Source organism: Rosa chinensis, chromosome 7 (assembly GCF_002994745.2).
Source record: "Rosa chinensis cultivar Old Blush chromosome 7, RchiOBHm-V2, whole genome shotgun sequence".
Taxonomy (NCBI): Eukaryota; Viridiplantae; Streptophyta; class Magnoliopsida; order Rosales; family Rosaceae; genus Rosa; species Rosa chinensis.
Genome location: NC_037094.1, coordinates 5,045,455 through 5,060,907, shown reverse-complemented (window position 1 = coordinate 5,060,907; position 15,453 = coordinate 5,045,455). Strand labels below are relative to the sequence as shown.

The 15,453-nt window shown below is 39.6% G+C and overlaps 2 protein-coding genes across 5 annotated transcripts; both read left to right on the top strand.

Annotated features, from left to right (window-relative positions):
* The first annotated feature begins 4,846 nt into the window (after positions 1 to 4,846).
* LOC112178993 (general transcription factor IIE subunit 1) lies at positions 4,847 to 8,580 on the top strand. Of its 2 annotated transcripts, none has more exons than XM_024317279.2 (9): positions 4,847 to 4,988; positions 5,072 to 5,197; positions 5,554 to 5,674; positions 6,190 to 6,318; positions 6,530 to 6,639; positions 6,728 to 6,881; positions 7,436 to 7,639; positions 7,930 to 8,193; positions 8,295 to 8,580. In XM_024317279.2, exons 1-8 carry the CDS (start codon positions 4,966 to 4,968, stop codon positions 8,176 to 8,178), a joined length of 1,116 nt encoding a protein of 371 aa, XP_024173047.1. In that variant the 5' UTR covers positions 4,847 to 4,965; the 3' UTR covers positions 8,179 to 8,193; positions 8,295 to 8,580. The 2 variants fall into 2 exon arrangements, with proteins under 2 accessions (XP_024173047.1, XP_024173048.1); XM_024317280.2 differs by having other exon boundaries at positions 7,930 to 8,195; positions 8,298 to 8,580.
* Positions 8,581 to 8,937: 357 nt separating this feature from the next.
* On the top strand, positions 8,938 to 13,767 carry LOC112179535 (general transcription factor IIE subunit 1). 3 transcript variants are annotated; one of them, XM_040511968.1, is made up of 11 exons: positions 8,969 to 9,053; positions 9,087 to 9,148; positions 9,266 to 9,388; positions 9,702 to 9,822; positions 10,030 to 10,158; positions 10,394 to 10,503; positions 10,595 to 10,778; positions 11,717 to 11,920; positions 12,248 to 12,475; positions 12,628 to 12,787; positions 13,211 to 13,767. In XM_040511968.1, the coding sequence occupies exons 2-11, from the start codon at positions 9,126 to 9,128 to the stop codon at positions 13,303 to 13,305; spliced, it is 1,377 nt and encodes a 458-aa protein (XP_040367902.1). In that variant the 5' UTR covers positions 8,969 to 9,053; positions 9,087 to 9,125; the 3' UTR covers positions 13,306 to 13,767. The 3 variants fall into 3 exon arrangements, with proteins under 3 accessions (XP_024173740.1, XP_024173741.1, XP_040367902.1); XM_024317972.2 differs by having other exon boundaries at positions 8,938 to 9,148; XM_024317973.2 differs by having other exon boundaries at positions 8,940 to 9,148; positions 12,628 to 12,781.
* The last annotated feature ends 1,686 nt before the right edge of the window (positions 13,768 to 15,453 follow it).

Genomic DNA, 15,453 nt, shown 5'->3' with positions numbered 1-15,453 from the left:
GCAAGGTGTCGATTCTAGGATTGCTCAAATGCAGTCATTGCTTTATGAAGTACCAGAAGCACTACCTCCCTCCCATTATGCCTCATTGACTATTTCAAAGGCACGTCACTCGTTTTGCAAAGCCTGATCTTTAGCAAAAACAGGATCGAGACATTCCTATGCTAAAGATACAAAACAAAACATTCCATTCTTACAAAGGATACAAAGAAATGTCTGTGGACCTATCCATCCAGAATGCGGACCATTCAAGTACTTTATGGTTCTGGTGGATGCTTCGACAAACTGGTCACATGTTGTTTTATTGTCCACAAGAAATGCTGCAATACTCCTAGCACAGATTATACGTTTAAGGGCTCACCACCCTAATCACCCTATCAAATCTATACGGCTTGATAATGCTGGAGAGTTTACATAAAAAGCATTTGATGATTATTGCATATCTATTTGGATCGATGTAGAGCATCCTGTACCCCATGTGTATACATAAAATGGTCTCGCAGAAGCCACCATCAAAAGGCTATAGATGGTGGCTAGGGCATTGGTTATGCGCACCAACCTACCTATATCTGCATGGAGTTATGCAATATTACACGCAGCTTTACTTATTTGTTTCAGACCCACAGCTAGCCAACCATTATCTGCGTACCAGTTGGTAACTGGATATGAGCCTGACATTTCACACTTAAGCATATTTGGTTGAGCAGTATATGTGCCTATTGCGCTCTCACTGCGCACCAAAATGGGTCCTCAGAGACGATTAAGTATTTATGTTGGATACGAATCCCCAACAATTATATGCTATTTGGAAACCTTGACAGGCGATCTCTCTACCGCTAGATTTGCGGATTGTCACTTTGATGAGACAGTCTTCCCGTCGTTAGGGGGAGATAGGAAAAAGGATTTTCCAAGGGAACGACATGAATTATCGTGGTTTGTCCCCACTCTGTCTCATTTTGATCCCCGCCCTTCACAAAGTGAAAGTGAAGTGAAAGGAATAATCGATCTTCAGAACGTAGCAGATTCGATGCCTGATGCGTTTACTGATATCGTAAAAGTGACGAGATCACATATACCAGCTGCAAATGTGCCTGCAAGGTTAGAAGTCCCCAACAAGGGGCACGGTGCCACAGATAGAGGCACTGCAACCGCACTTAGTGGAGGTATGGTTGAGGCCGTGGCTCCCCAAGGAAGAGGGGGAGGTCACTTGGTTCGATTGACACTCACCCAAGGAAGAAGAGGGTGAGTAAGGCACAAACCAATCATCAATGTATAGAATCCCTCTCATGAGATTGTCTCTGATTATAGTTATGTCCATGAATCAATACTGGAGGACGCTCCGATGTTTGAAATGATTCCAGAGAACAAAGAAATCTCAAAGGATTACGAGAGTACGTATGAGTTGATAGAAAGATCTTCCATACACATTGATGATATATACTGTTGCTCAAGGAATCATAGAGCACGATGATATCGAGCCGCGCTCTGTTGAAAAATGTCAACAAAGAGCAGATTGGCCTAAATGGAAAGAATCAATCCAGGTAGAATTAGATTCTCTTACAAAGAGACAGGTATTTGGTCAGGTAGTGCTAACCCCACCAAATGTAAAGCCTGTAGGACATAAATGAGTTGTTGTCAGAAAGCGTAATGAGAAGAATGAAGTCCTGAGGTACAAGGCTAGCCTTGTGGCGCAAGGTTTCTCACAACGCCTTGGAATTGACTACGAGGAGACATACTCTCCCGTAATGGACGTTATAACATTCCGCTACTTAGTTAGCTTAGTAATTTCCGAAGGACTAGAAATGCAACTCATGGATGTAGTTACTGCATATCTCTATAGGGATCTAGATTCAGAGATATATATCAAAAGTGCCTAATGGCCTTACATTACCCAAGTCAAGTGACTCTAAACCACAGAGTGCGTTTGCAATTAAGTTGAAACGCTCACTTTACGGATTGAAACAATTCAGACGGATGTGGTATACCCGTCTAAGTGACTACTTGATTGGGAAGGGATATAAGAACGATGAATTATGCCCCTGCGTATTCATAAAGAAAACAAGTTCCGGATTTGCAAATTATAGTAGTATATGTCATAACTGGTACTCTTGATGAAATAAGAGAAACCGCGAGCTACTTGAAATCGGAATTTGAGATGAAGGATCTTGGAAAAACTCGATTCTATCTAGGCCTTGAACTAGAACACCGAGTTTGTGGAATATTAATCCACCAATCTGCTTATGTCCAAAAGTCAGGCGATATAACATGGACAAACCACATCCTGCTAGCACTCCCATGATCGGTCGAAGTTTGGATGCAAGGAAAGATCCATTTCGTCCAAAGGAAGATGACGAACAAGTGTTGGGAGCTGAAATTCTCTAGGGCTAATTACTGTTTAGTACCCTGTGGTTTGAGTCCAACATCGATTCAGTCCCTCGACTTTCAATTTCATAAAAAACACCCCTGTATTACCAAATCTCATCTAATAGGTCCTTCCGTCAACAATCCGTCAATTGGAACCGTTAACTCACTGACGAGGCAAGCCATGTCAGATTATGTGGGCCCCACTTATCAGGCAAAATGTCAAAATTGCCCCTGCCTCTCTCCTAGCTCTAGAAGAACTCGGCTTGCCCAGGCCCAGGCCAGAAAGAGAACCACCACCTCTTCTGCAATGGCCGCCCCTCCATCTCTGACCTCCGACTAGACTCCAGACGTTCTCTACGCCTCCACCTCCAGTCTCACACCATCAAACCCAGTTCACCAATAACACTAAACTCTAACATAGACAACAAAAGACTAAAAATTTTCAACAAAATTGACCACCTAGAATCAAATTGAATTAAAAGAACAACAGAAACAGAGACTTGCATCAAACACAGTGAAGGCTATCTCCCAAGGATAAAACAATATCTCTCTCTCTTGCTCTCTGATCATGAGCGCCGACTCGTGGGAGATGGTGTCGAATTCACCAGAGGAGGAGGCTATGTCGGCGACAGCGTCGTCGTCATCTTCTTCATCGGAGGAGGAAGAGGTGGATGACACTGATGAATTTCAGACCACCATCTTGTCGTCGTCATAGTCCTCTGCGAAGAAGAGGCAAAATATCAGGTTTCATGCGGAGCTGAACCAAGTTCTGCCTACACTGACCAAGAGTACCCAGACGACATGTTCCTCGCCGGACACATCCGCGACGCCGGCCACTTCTACGCTAGATCTCACCCCTCCAGTCGTAGCAGCAGCCTCACCTCGTACTTCCTTCCTTGTATTTAGCAGCGGCCATGGCCATCGCTTCATCATCTGCACCACCATTCCGATTCAATTGAATCAAATCATAAAAACACAACCTAAATTTGGTCTGAAGATTTGGTTTTGATTTGAGAAGGCCATTATTTTGGGCATTTAGAGAGAGACAGAGACGGTGTGTGAGTGTGGGAGCTGGGAGAGAGGCAGGGGTAATTTTGACATTTTGCCTGATAGGTGGGGCCCACATAATCTGACATGGCATGCCTCGTCAGCGAGTTAACGGTTCCAATTGACGGATTGTTGACGGAAGGACCTATTAGATGAAATTTGGTAATACAGGGGTGTTTTTGATGAAATTGAAAGTCGAGGGACTGAATCGATGTTGGACTCAAACCACAGGGTACTAAACAGTAATTAGCCCAATTCTCTATCTAAGTGCAATAGGCGCATTATTGTACTTAGCCCAATTTACTCGACCAGACATTGCATTCTCAGTGAACTTGTTAGCTAGATTTAGCTCAACGCCAACGCAGCGTCATTGGAATGGTATCTAGAATATTTTCGATACCTAAAAGGAACCATTGACTTGGGACTGTTCTTTTCCTACAGAGAGACAAGAGGGACCGCAGATGGAACTGCAATCCCTAAAGGAAATGTTGATGGCGAAAGCGCCACTCCCTACACTAAAACGCCAAATGACGTTTTGGTCGGTTTTGCTGACACTGGGTACGTCTCTAATTCACATAAAGATCGTTCCCAAACTGGTTATGTATTTACCAATGGGAACACAGCGATATCTTGGAGATCAACCAAGTAAACCCTTGTGACTACGTCCTCGAACCACTCAGAGATCATCGCTCTACATGAGGCGGTCCGTGAGTGTGTATGGTTAAGAGCTATCATCACACATATTCGAGGGACTAGTTGTTTGAGTTCTACCATTGAAGAGCCTACTTGCATTTATGAACACAATGCAGCTTGCATCGAACAGATGAAGCTAGGTTATATTAAGGGTGATAACACAAAACACATATTGCCAAAGTTGTTCTACAATCAGCAACAACAGGCCCTCCTCAAGATTCAAGTGAACCAAGTAAGGTCTGAGGAGAATGTGGCAGATTTGTTCACCAAATCACTGCCTAAGGCCACAGTTGAGAAACATGTGAAAAGCATAGGAATGCGAAGACTTTCCAAGCTCACTTGATTAATGTAATGATCAGGGGGAGGTGTAGACGTCAGGGGGAGTCTAACACACACATGTCATTCTCAAATGTAGAAGATGCGTTGTGCTCTTTTCCTTCGACCAAGTTTTATTTTTGTCCCACAGGGTTTTTATTGTTACTTAGCGAGGTTTTTAGTGAGGCAACAACTCATGCACCATTTCGTCTTTGACTGGGCACAAGAGGGAGTGTTAAAGGAAAAACACATTATGTGCCTTCGTCAAAGAAACAGACGAAGAGGGAATCAAGCAATTACAAATCACAGCTCAATCAGCATTTAGTATCATCAATGTAATTGATATTTCCGTTGTAATTCTATGCCTATATAAAGGGGTTATGAATGAAATAAGTAGACCAATTCAAATCCATTTTTACTTTTACACCGGAGCGTATAAAAAGGCTGGCAGTTTCATAAACATAACAGAATCCCCCACCTCTCTCTCTGGCCGGAGCGGAAGTAAACACGAAAGTGACCGACTACGTAAAACCATTGAGGAGCAAAACAATGAGCATCGAGGTTTTCAACAGGTACCCCCTTCTTCAATTCCCAGGGTTTCTCCACTGGTTTTGTTCTCTGCTTCTACATTTTGCGTTTGTAATCGGTTCTTTAGGTTTGTGAGGCTTGCGGCCAGAGCGTTCTACGATGACGTCACGCCGGAAAGTGATAATAAGCAGCCCAAGACTGGCCGGAGCGACAATAGGGGAATCGCCGTCGTGGTGATCGACGCGCTATCAAGGTTTGGGAAGCTAAACTCTATTGCTTTGGAATATTGGAACCGTTTTGTGTTTTTGTAAATGGCTGGAAATTGAAGTTGAAGACAGTTATTAGTCATGGAGAATGATGTGAATTAGGTCTGTTCAATTTGGCATATGAGCAACTGCTTTGGTTAAGAAATTGTTTTTCGTTTCATTAACTTAATCCGATTACTGTATTATGTAGCTAAATGATCCATCCATATATTTATGTACAGATATTTCTGGTTGTGTTTTTCACTATGTGTTTCGTGTGTGTTTGGGGGAGAACGTGTGCAAGCTCTTTTGCTTCCATCATTTGCTACTGCTTTTGAGTGATATATGGATATTTTGATGCCAGGCGACAATGGGTGAGAGAAGAAGATCTGGCGAAGGACCTGAAACTGCACCCCAAGCAACTTCGTCGTGTTTTGCAAATGTTGATGGAGGAAAAGTTGGTGATCAGAGAACATAGGAAAGAGGTTATTTTGTTGATTTTAGTTCTGTTGTTTTCTAGCTCTTCTTTATATCCTTCTGATGGATTTGTTTGTTGTAAATAATGTCCAGTTAGGCATTTCAAGTTTTCAAAAAGTAACACACCTAAAGTGTTAAAGACTGGGAAGAATATATACAAAAATCAGAACTGATAAATCCTAGGTATATGTATTGATTGCAGTGCTCAATATCCCTAAGAATGGAATAAACCATGTTTGGCTAAAGTGATGCTGGAGGTTCGAGGCCACTCAGCTCTCGTTGCACTATGAGTTGATAGGTCTAAGGTTTAATAAAATAGATTGCTACTACCTATTGTAAACTGTACGGTCTTAGGTTCACCACCAAACAATATGATAATGTAAAGCATGAACTCTAGTAATTTGTTCAAACTAAAACCTGCTCCTCTGCTTATTTTAGATAGGCATTAACAAGCTGCATGATTGGATGATCTGAATCCTTCATGTATATCTATTCCTTACATCGCTTGATCTTTTTTTTGCAGACAGCTAAGGGTGTGAAGATTTTCAGTGCTGCGGTTGCTGCCACAGCCAATGGGCAACAACACAGAAAAGAAGGCGAAGAGAAAATTAAGCTGCAGACTCACTCTTACTGCTGTCTGGACTATGCTCAGGTTGATATGCAATATTTGCATTTTTATAATTTAGGCCTGAATTTAGCTTCCTAATTTATTTAGCATGATACTGGGTTAAGTTGCTTTTGTTTATTTCATTACAGGAAAGGCAAAACAACTCGTTGTTATTTTCCTTGTGTAGCTTGATTTTTCTATTCTCATATGCTGATCAAGATTTGGCTAGAAGGCCTAAAACATTCTTGTTTTTCAGATATATGATGTAGTAAGGTACAGACTGCACCTTTTGAAGAAAGAACTGAAAGATGAACTGGAGGGGAAGCACGCAGTGGAGGAATATGTATGCCATAACTGCAGGAAAAGGTTTTAACTGTTTCTGTTTCTTCTGTGTGTTTATGTCTATGTTCCACGTTTTGATACTGGAATTATAAATACAAGCACAAATCTTTAGATACAACGCATTGGATGCACTGCAACTGGTTTCTATGGAGGATGAATACTTCCACTGCGAAAGTTGCAATGGGATACTTGTGGCTGAGAGTGACAAGCTAGATTCTCAAACCACAGCAGGCCGAGACTGCAAAGCAATGCTCCAAAATATGGAGGTTTGTTGGTTTCTGCTTTTCACCTTATTTTGCTTGTCCCTGTTTTTCATAATAAGTATCTTATAAGTTTATCCTACACATTCGTTTTCTTGATTGTAATGTGAATCTGCTATCACCTACTTTTTGGATATGAGAATGCAAGGGCATACCTAACCGGGTAAATGTTCTGAATGCTTCATGGCCAAGGGTATTCTGCATGGTTTTGTTTACAGTATCTTCGTTGGGTCTTTTAATCATCTTGTGGATGATCCTTTTAATGGCAAGCGATACCCATGCTCATGGTAGTGCTTCTAAAGCAGTCCTCCAATACCTTATTGTCATCTCTTACAAAGTAGGGTGTCATTGCTAACAGTATGTAAGAAATGATGATTTTGCTGGGGTTAAACTTTGCAATGATTATTACTGCTAATAGTTTACTTAGCATTATCATCACTTTTTTTTTTTGGGTCCTTTTTGTTGCTGCATGCTGTTGTCATTTTAGCTGATGTCTCACATGAACATGTATATTCCACTGCTATCATTCTTTTAAAGTTGATAAAATGAATTGGATGCAGGTACAGCTGAAGCCTTTAATGGAACAAATTAATAGAGTTAAAGATTTACCATTTCCTGAATTTGGAAGTCTCCAAGCTTGGGAAGCCAGAGCAAGTGCTCCACGACTTGCAGAGAATAGTGAATCTAGTGCCATTGATCCCTCCATATCTTCTCATGGGCTGGGGTATGGTGGGACGCCCATGCCTTACGTTGGAGATACAAAGGTGATTCTTTTACCCCTCCCTCTGGAATCTCAGTTTTATGTATCACCCTTCAGGTGAGATTAGGATTCTAACTACAGTTTTTTTGGTGTTGATATAATGCAAGTACTTAAATATCATTTGGTGGGTATCTTGGGTTTTTATGGTCTTTGTTTCATGCTTTGCCTTTCTACATATAGTACTTTATGCATTTTCAGCTTTCTAAACGATGCTTTGCAGTTTTGACTTGATGAGGACAAGTCAAAACCGAAATAAACTTTGACTGTTGTTATAAACGTACTGGATCTCGGCAGGTTGAAGTTGTGTTTTCTAAGAATGAGGACAAGGGTAAGGATATAAAATCTCAAGCTGATAATACAGACCTAAAAGTTATACCACCTTGGATGATCAAGCAAGAGATGACTCTTACAAGGGAACAGTGTGGAGAGGTCAGGCAAATGGAATCCTCACAAATGCACATCTCTAGTCATCAGGTTCGTCGGGTTGGCATGAAGTCAGAACGGGATGAGGATGAAGGAGATGATAATATTGACTGGGAATAAGTGGCATCAGTGCAGGTAAACATCACTGTGCACAATCAGTGTTCTATTCCTGATTTATCAACCTCTTTCATTGAGATCTTGATACGATGTTCATTAACTCTGTCTTCTTCGCACAGGTAATGCAAATGAAAATTGCAAGGTCAATGACTTGAATGTCGAAGCAGATGCTACCGCAGAGGATAAGGGATGATATAGACTGAAAGGAAGGTTGAAGAGCAAAGCTTTTTTGTCCTCTGATGTTTCTAAACTTCACATTTATGGTCGATGATGACGTTGATATGTACAAAGTTAAGCAAGTTATAATGTGAGGGCTGAAGGCTTTGTGAATGATATACATGTAAAATACATAATGCTGTTATTCAATGAAATGGTAAAAAAAATTTATTTTATTTTTTAGGATCATTTCCGCTACATGTCTCAGTGTTTGAACTCTAACCAGGGGTTCAAGTGTTCAACATCATTATTTTTTGTTACCTTTAAAGTCTTAATCGGTAACTAATGCCGTAACGTAAAGTATGGCTGGGTAAGTAAGGGTTGGTCTCTCGGTACTTCGGTGAGGATTTGCCAATTAAGTAGAAAAATAAAGGGTTGGAGTTGGACTGATGGGATTAAAAGGGCCGGCCATTCAGACCCAAAGCAGCACAAAAGGCCCAAAGAAACCCGAAAAGGAAAAAGTGGAAAACAGTAGCCAAAAATTACAAGTCAGACAAAAAAAAAAAGCCAAAAATTACTAAGAAGATTTCATAACGACCTTCCACTTGTAGCAAAATTCCAGTGCCATAATAATAGCTGAAAGCTCCCCTGCCAAATGCCGTAGGCCTTAAACCTAACAGAGAGACTCCGATCTCTCTCCGCCTGAGAAAATCCCGGAACCTAAAAACCCGATTGCGAAGAACAGCGCTATCCAAAAAAACCGAAAGCAATTTCACAATTGAAATCCCTAGACCATGAGTATCGAGCCTTTCAATAGGTACCGATGGTTTTTCTAAATTCCTTTCATCAATTTCCCTCCAAATTCAACACCGAACGATTATGAATATTTGATTTCTGGTTTCTCTGCTTTGTTTTTGTTTTCAATTCGCTTCAGGTTGGTGAAGCTCGCGGCGAGGGCGTTCTACGATGACATAACCACGAAAGGGGATAACCAGCCCAAGACTGGCCGGAGCGACAATCGGGGAATTGCCGTGGTTGTGCTCGACGCGCTCTCAAGGTTCGTCAAGTTCATTTTGATTGGTTTGGAATTATGGAGTTTCGAAAATTGTTTCGAGTTGAAACTAGGAAAAACACACTGAATGTTAACCTTGATCACTAAAAGATTTAAATTAGGGTTGATCGTCTGGAGCTGTGAGCTTAGAGAAGGATGTTTAACTATCCATAGGCATTGCAAATGAGTTGTTTGTGCATCTGTTTTATGTGAGATGACTGTGTTTGTGCTTGAGAATTGAGGAAGAATTTGCGAGCTGTTTGTTCCGTAACCTGCTTTGGTTGCAATTTTGAGTAATGCCTTGATGTTTTCGTGCTAGGCGACAATGGGTGAGAGAAGAGGATTTGGCAAAGGACTTGAAACTGCACTCGAAGCAACTTCGTCGTACTTTGCGATTTTTTGAGGAGGAGAAACTGGTCACTCGAGACCATAGGAAGGAGGTGATTTTGATGGAACTTCATTATTTTCTTTGGTGCTTTTTTGTTTCTGATTGGTTCAATGCATCTGCGATTGCTGTTTATATAATTCTGATTCAATTTGTTGTTATTAGTATACATAATGCGATCAACATGCTTGAAGTGTTAAAAGACCAGGCAGCATATTAAGTATTAACAGCATCTGTAACTACATATTATTGATTTTTGCAGACAGCTAAGGGTGCAAAGATATTTAGTGCTGCAGTTGCGGCAACAGCTGACGGGCAACAACATACAAAAGAAGGGGAAGAGAAAATTAAGTTGCACACTCACTCTTACTGCTGTCTGGACTATGCTCAGGTTAATTTCCTATGTTTGCATGTTTATATTTATGTTGTAGTTTAGTTTGACAACTGCGAACATATAAAGCATTTGCCTGATAACTGGATGATAATTGAATTGGTTAGTGTAGGCAAGATTTTTTAATATTTTTCCTTCTTTACCAGAAATGCAAGTTAACTTAATTATTTAATTTATCTGATCTTGATAAAATATTGCCTTCTTTGGAAAAGGACTTACACAAAATTTGTTTCAGATATATGATGTAGTAAGGTACAGACTGCACCGTATGAGGAAAAAACTGAAAGATGAATTGGAGGACAAGAACACAGTTCAGGAATATGTATGCCCTAACTGTGGGAAAAGGTTTCAGCTGTCTTTTTTATTTACTTATTTATTTTCGTAGTGTTGTTCTCTTTTTCATGCTGGAATTTTAAATGCAAGCCCATATCTATAGATACAATGCTTTGGATGCACTGCAACTCATCTCTTTGGAGGATGAGTACTTCCACTGCGAGAGTTGCAATGGGGAGCTTGTGGCTGAGAGTGACAAGCTAGCTTCTCAAGATGTAGGAGATGGAGATAGCAATGCAAGGAGGCAAAGGCGTGAAAAACTGAAAGACATGCTTCAAAATATGGAGGTTTGTTTGGGTTTTGTTTTTTACCTTTTGTTCTTGTTTTTTTATAATTATGATCTTATAAGTTTTCTGTTGACATTTTGTTTTCTTAATTTGCTAAAACATACCTCTGTGGGTATCAAGATGCAAGGGAACACTTAAAAGGGTTTAACAATCTGAATGTTTCCATGTGAAAATAACTTCATTTTATTAAATTTTTATGGATTGAACTAACCACAAGAATCATAATATACATCCATTTTGGAAGGCGGAGAGGTTTTGAATTTTGACCATGTACAACGAGAGAATACAAGTTACAAGAGTATCATGTAGGACTCGACCATCAAGTGAAAAAGTGAGTAGCTATCAATCTTGTGCAAGATCCATGTGGTCCTAATAAATGACTAGGTTCACTATTACAACACGATCATTGAGCAAAGCCCCATCACACGGGGTACAAACATCGTTATGACTACTGATTGGGTTGAAGTTTAGAATTGATCTCCTGGAAGTTGTGCAAGGTTTCCTGAAATAGCCTGAGCATTTCATACGGGATCATGTATGTTGCATATTGCTCCCCTAAATAGATCTGTTAAGATGGCCCTGTTGAGCACAATAGGACATAAGGTGTTTTCCATTACACTTGCAATGGATTATGCTGGTTCTCAGGAGTCATGTTTTGATTTAAGTTTGAAATTGATTTCCTGGAACGTGTATTGTACGGTCTTATGATCCATCATCAAATTTGTAAGACCATCTCTTGACAGTTGAGGGTGTTGTCCATTACAAACAGTACTGGATTTACACTCGTCAATGATGATAGTAGCATTAGCATTTTTTGGTGTTTGTTGTTGCTGCTGTTGTCATTCAAGTTGATTTGTCACACAAATTGTTGCTTGTTATTGTTCTTTCAATTCTACTGCTGCCATTCTGTCTGAGCTGATAGAATGATGGGGATGCAGGTACAGCTGAAGCCTTTAATGGAACAAATTAATAGGGTGAAAGACTTACCTGCTCCTGAATTTGGAACTCTCCAAGCTTGGGAAGCACGAGCACATGCTCAACGACGTGCAGAGAATGGAGAATCTAGTGCCATGGATCCCTCCAAATCTTCACATGGGCTGGGGTACGGTGGAACGCCCATGCCTTTTCTTGGAGATACAAAAGTAATTCTTGTCTCCCTCCTTCCAAGATTCAAGTTTTTGTTTTCTTTTAAAATTGTAGTTTTGTGCCTTATTAATTATATGGTGATGAAATCAAATGCAATTAATTTAATATCCTTGATCAGCACCTCAGGTTTAGACTGTCTTAATTTCATGGTACGACTTCTTGTTTAGATGCTAATGAATGAAGTTGCACCATTAATTGTAGAGTGAGGAATATTTTTTTCTTCACCAGTTTGATTGCAGTTCTGATTTTTAACATGTCTGAAGTGTATTATCAAAGGACTGGTTGGTTATGCAGTTCCTTATGATTGAACTGGATCTTGGCAGGTTGAAGTTGATTTTGGGAATGAAGGCAAGGGTAACGATGTCAAATCAGAAGCTGATATTACAGGCCAGAAAATTTTGCCACCTTGGATGATAAAGCAAGGGATGAACCTGACAAAGGAACAGCGTGGAGAGGTAAAGCAGGAGGCAAAGATGGATGGCACGTTAGCAGCTCCAGAGTATTCAGATGACAAAAAGTCAAATGCTGAAGATAATGATAAGGCTTTCCAGGTTTGTGCAAGTTTCTTTTTCTACCTTGATGTTACACCTCCCCCACCCCTTCACAAAAAAAAAAAAAAAAAAAAAGAAGGAAAGAATGTCGCTCATATTATGCTTCAATAAGGTATAAAACATCACTCATTTGTTTCTTCATTGTTCTATAGGATGAGTATTTCAAAGCCTATTACGCTGCTTTAATAAAAAGACAAGAAGAAGAAGCAGCAAAGAGTCGTCAGGTTGGCATGAAGTCAAAACGTGATCTGAATGAAGGAGATGAAGGAGAAGATAATGTTGACTGGCAAGAGGCTCCAGTTGCAGGTACAGGTCATTATCTGACAATCTGTGTTCAATTCCACTTGATGTTTGATTTGAATTCTCAACCTCCTTTGAAAGAACAATGAAAATGGCCTGTTGATATATAGTTTCTTATTTAAAATTTCATGTCTAGGATAAAAATTCATTGACGATTCTTCTTTGATGTAATATGTGATGGATTCTTCTTTAATGTGCTTGAATATTTCTGTGTTGCACAATGGTCTTATTGGCATCATTTTTTTATTTTTGGGATTTTTTCCCCTACTCATTTGACAAGGCCTCCTTTCTAATACACACCCCATAAACATTGGTATCTTGCTGGTCTTTCGATGAGTTGAATTGAAGGAATTTATTTTGTGACTTGAATCAGTCATTGCCAGAGTTTGTCTCAGTCTGTTTCATTAACTTTGTCTTTTCTGTAAACCACTGCAGGTGATGCCAATGGAAATTACAAGGTCAATGACTTAAACGTCGAAGCCGATGCTACTGCAGAGGATGAAGATGACATAGACTGGGAGGAAAGTTGAATAGCCAAAGGCTTTTCCATTCTTATCCTTCTTTACAGCTGACTACGATCTAGGTCTCTCCTATTGTTGAAGTTGCATTATCTCTCAATTCTTAGATATTTCTTCCAATTGATGTATCAAGCACTGCCGATGTATAGCCTTGCCTTCATTTGCAACTTCTTGTGGTGGATCTCTGCTTGCAGATGTTTTAGTGAGGGAAATGCAACGGTGTGAAATAGTACCATTATCCATTGAAGATTCAAGATTGTAAGGAGCTGCTTTGTTGGTTTTGGTAGGAATGACTGTAATTACTGATAATGTCATAGCAGTACAAGGAAAACATTCACAAAATACATAACTTTGTTTTTTTTTTTTCGTGTTTTTTTTTCCTTTTTCAACAGAGCTTCATACCCTTGAAAATACTAATCAATGGTGAAGAAAGCTTTTGGTAGGGTAATTATCAATTGCGCAAGAATTGTTGTACATTTTCAGCACTTAGTCTTGTATTTTGGTGGGTGTTTCTGTGGTTGAAAGGGAGTAGTACATTAGTGGGTGGTTCACCTTTGAATCTTTTTAAGCTGGTAACCATCCTCGTCTTCCAATCTTTGAGAACTGGTTTTTTTTTATTTTTTTCCTTTCTTTCTTTGTAATTATGTGCTTTAAACTTTTAAAGGTCAAGGGACTTCTAAAATGGAAGGTCAATATCATCGAAGTCGACAAAGTAGATGAGAAAAAAAAAAGGGATCCAAATCATATTCCACGTGTCAAATATTGGTCAGATGAGTACGAGTATAGTGCCTAGCTGGCTAGCTGCCCCGTCTCCTTGTATGAAATGGTCTACCCGACAAGAGCCTCTCATTGTGCAAAAGGGAATTCAAAGTCCATGCCCTCTCCCGGAAGATATGCCTTTGGAGCTAGCTTGGTGTTTCATTTGCACACACAACCATAATGGATCTTTGTGTTTGGTAAATTGGTATTGATGTTTATCAGTTGCACTAAAATGGGAAAAGGGGGTTTGCAAAGTACTTCACTTTTCAATTCAAAACTTTCACTTCAAAAGGTGGATCACGTTATACATTACTCATAGTGTTTGATTGCCAAATGTTGCAATAATGCTTCAAACTCTAGCTTCAACTTACAGTGTTCAACAAGCAGTTACTAAACACTATAAAGTAACTCGATAATCACTCACTAAACAATATAAAAAGTGTTTGGTAACAGCTATTGATATTACCGAAATTCTAATTTCAGGAGTAAAATAAGAATTAGAATGGAAATTAGAGTTCATCCTCTTTTAGAATTTTCCTTAGCTGGGTTAGGTTGGGATTCAAACTTAGGAAACCAATAAAAAGAAAAGAGGAAGAGTAAAAGAAAAGGAATTGTTTTCTCCCATGTAACGTAGCGTGTAGTGACATATTTATAACATATATGTAGGCAGTATATATAGCCAAGCGTGTGAATAAACAGTTGTTTTCATCATTGACTCAATATTAATCCAATCTGAAATTGAAAAATGGGAGCTGGAAGACAGCTTCAAGCCTCTGTTTCCGTGCATGAATATCGAACTTTTACAAATTAGTCAAACAATTAAGCTAGCTATATATATATATATATATATATATATATATATAAGAGAAGAAAAGGAGTGAGTCAATTAAGATCATAGTCGGTATTAAGGAAATAGGGAAATGGAAGTAGGAATTGTCCATAGCTATTGTTTGTGTGTGCTCAAAGCTAAACCAGACTGGCTGGGAAATCCAGAAACCAGGGACCCTCCCACATTATATTGTCTTGCGGTCTGTCTTGCTTCAAATCTATTTGCAAGCAAACACCTCAGTGTTTTCATGGAGCTCCTGCCAATGTTCTCTCTGAATTAGAACTATGTATTTCTTTATAGATGGAATCGGAATTAGGTCGACCTCATCCGGAGTTTGCAGGTTGATGAACGAACTCAACGAAGTAATTAACTCTCATCAAGTTAAGTATATATCAATTGCCGGAATAGTCAACTGCAGTCGTGTATTAAGGGATTGACTTTCGGATAGTATAGTAGACTACACATGCTAACTTCACGTAATTGTAGATTAACTCTCTAGCAATATAAAGTTTTCTATTACGGCTAGTTATCTCCCGGTACAAACACGTCAACTTCATGTAGTTGTAGGCTAA

What these genes read in the sequence shown, in the direction of transcription:
- LOC112179535 (XM_024317972.2), top strand. Translation starts at nt 9,126, where the DNA reads ATGAGTATCGAGCCTTTCAATAG. An exon ending in CTTTTCTTGGAGATACAAAA is followed by an intron (nt 11,921 to 12,247) that starts GTAATTCTTGTC and finishes GGATCTTGGCAG; the next exon opens with GTTGAAGTTGATTTTGGGAA. An exon ending in ATAATGATAAGGCTTTCCAG is followed by an intron (nt 12,476 to 12,627) that starts GTTTGTGCAAGT and finishes ATTGTTCTATAG; the next exon opens with GATGAGTATTTCAAAGCCTA.
- LOC112178993 (XM_024317279.2), top strand. Translation starts at nt 4,966, where the DNA reads ATGAGCATCGAGGTTTTCAACAG. An exon ending in GTGATCGACGCGCTATCAAG is followed by an intron (nt 5,198 to 5,553) that starts GTTTGGGAAGCT and finishes TTTTGATGCCAG; the next exon opens with GCGACAATGGGTGAGAGAAG. An exon ending in CTTACGTTGGAGATACAAAG is followed by an intron (nt 7,640 to 7,929) that starts GTGATTCTTTTA and finishes GGATCTCGGCAG; the next exon opens with GTTGAAGTTGTGTTTTCTAA.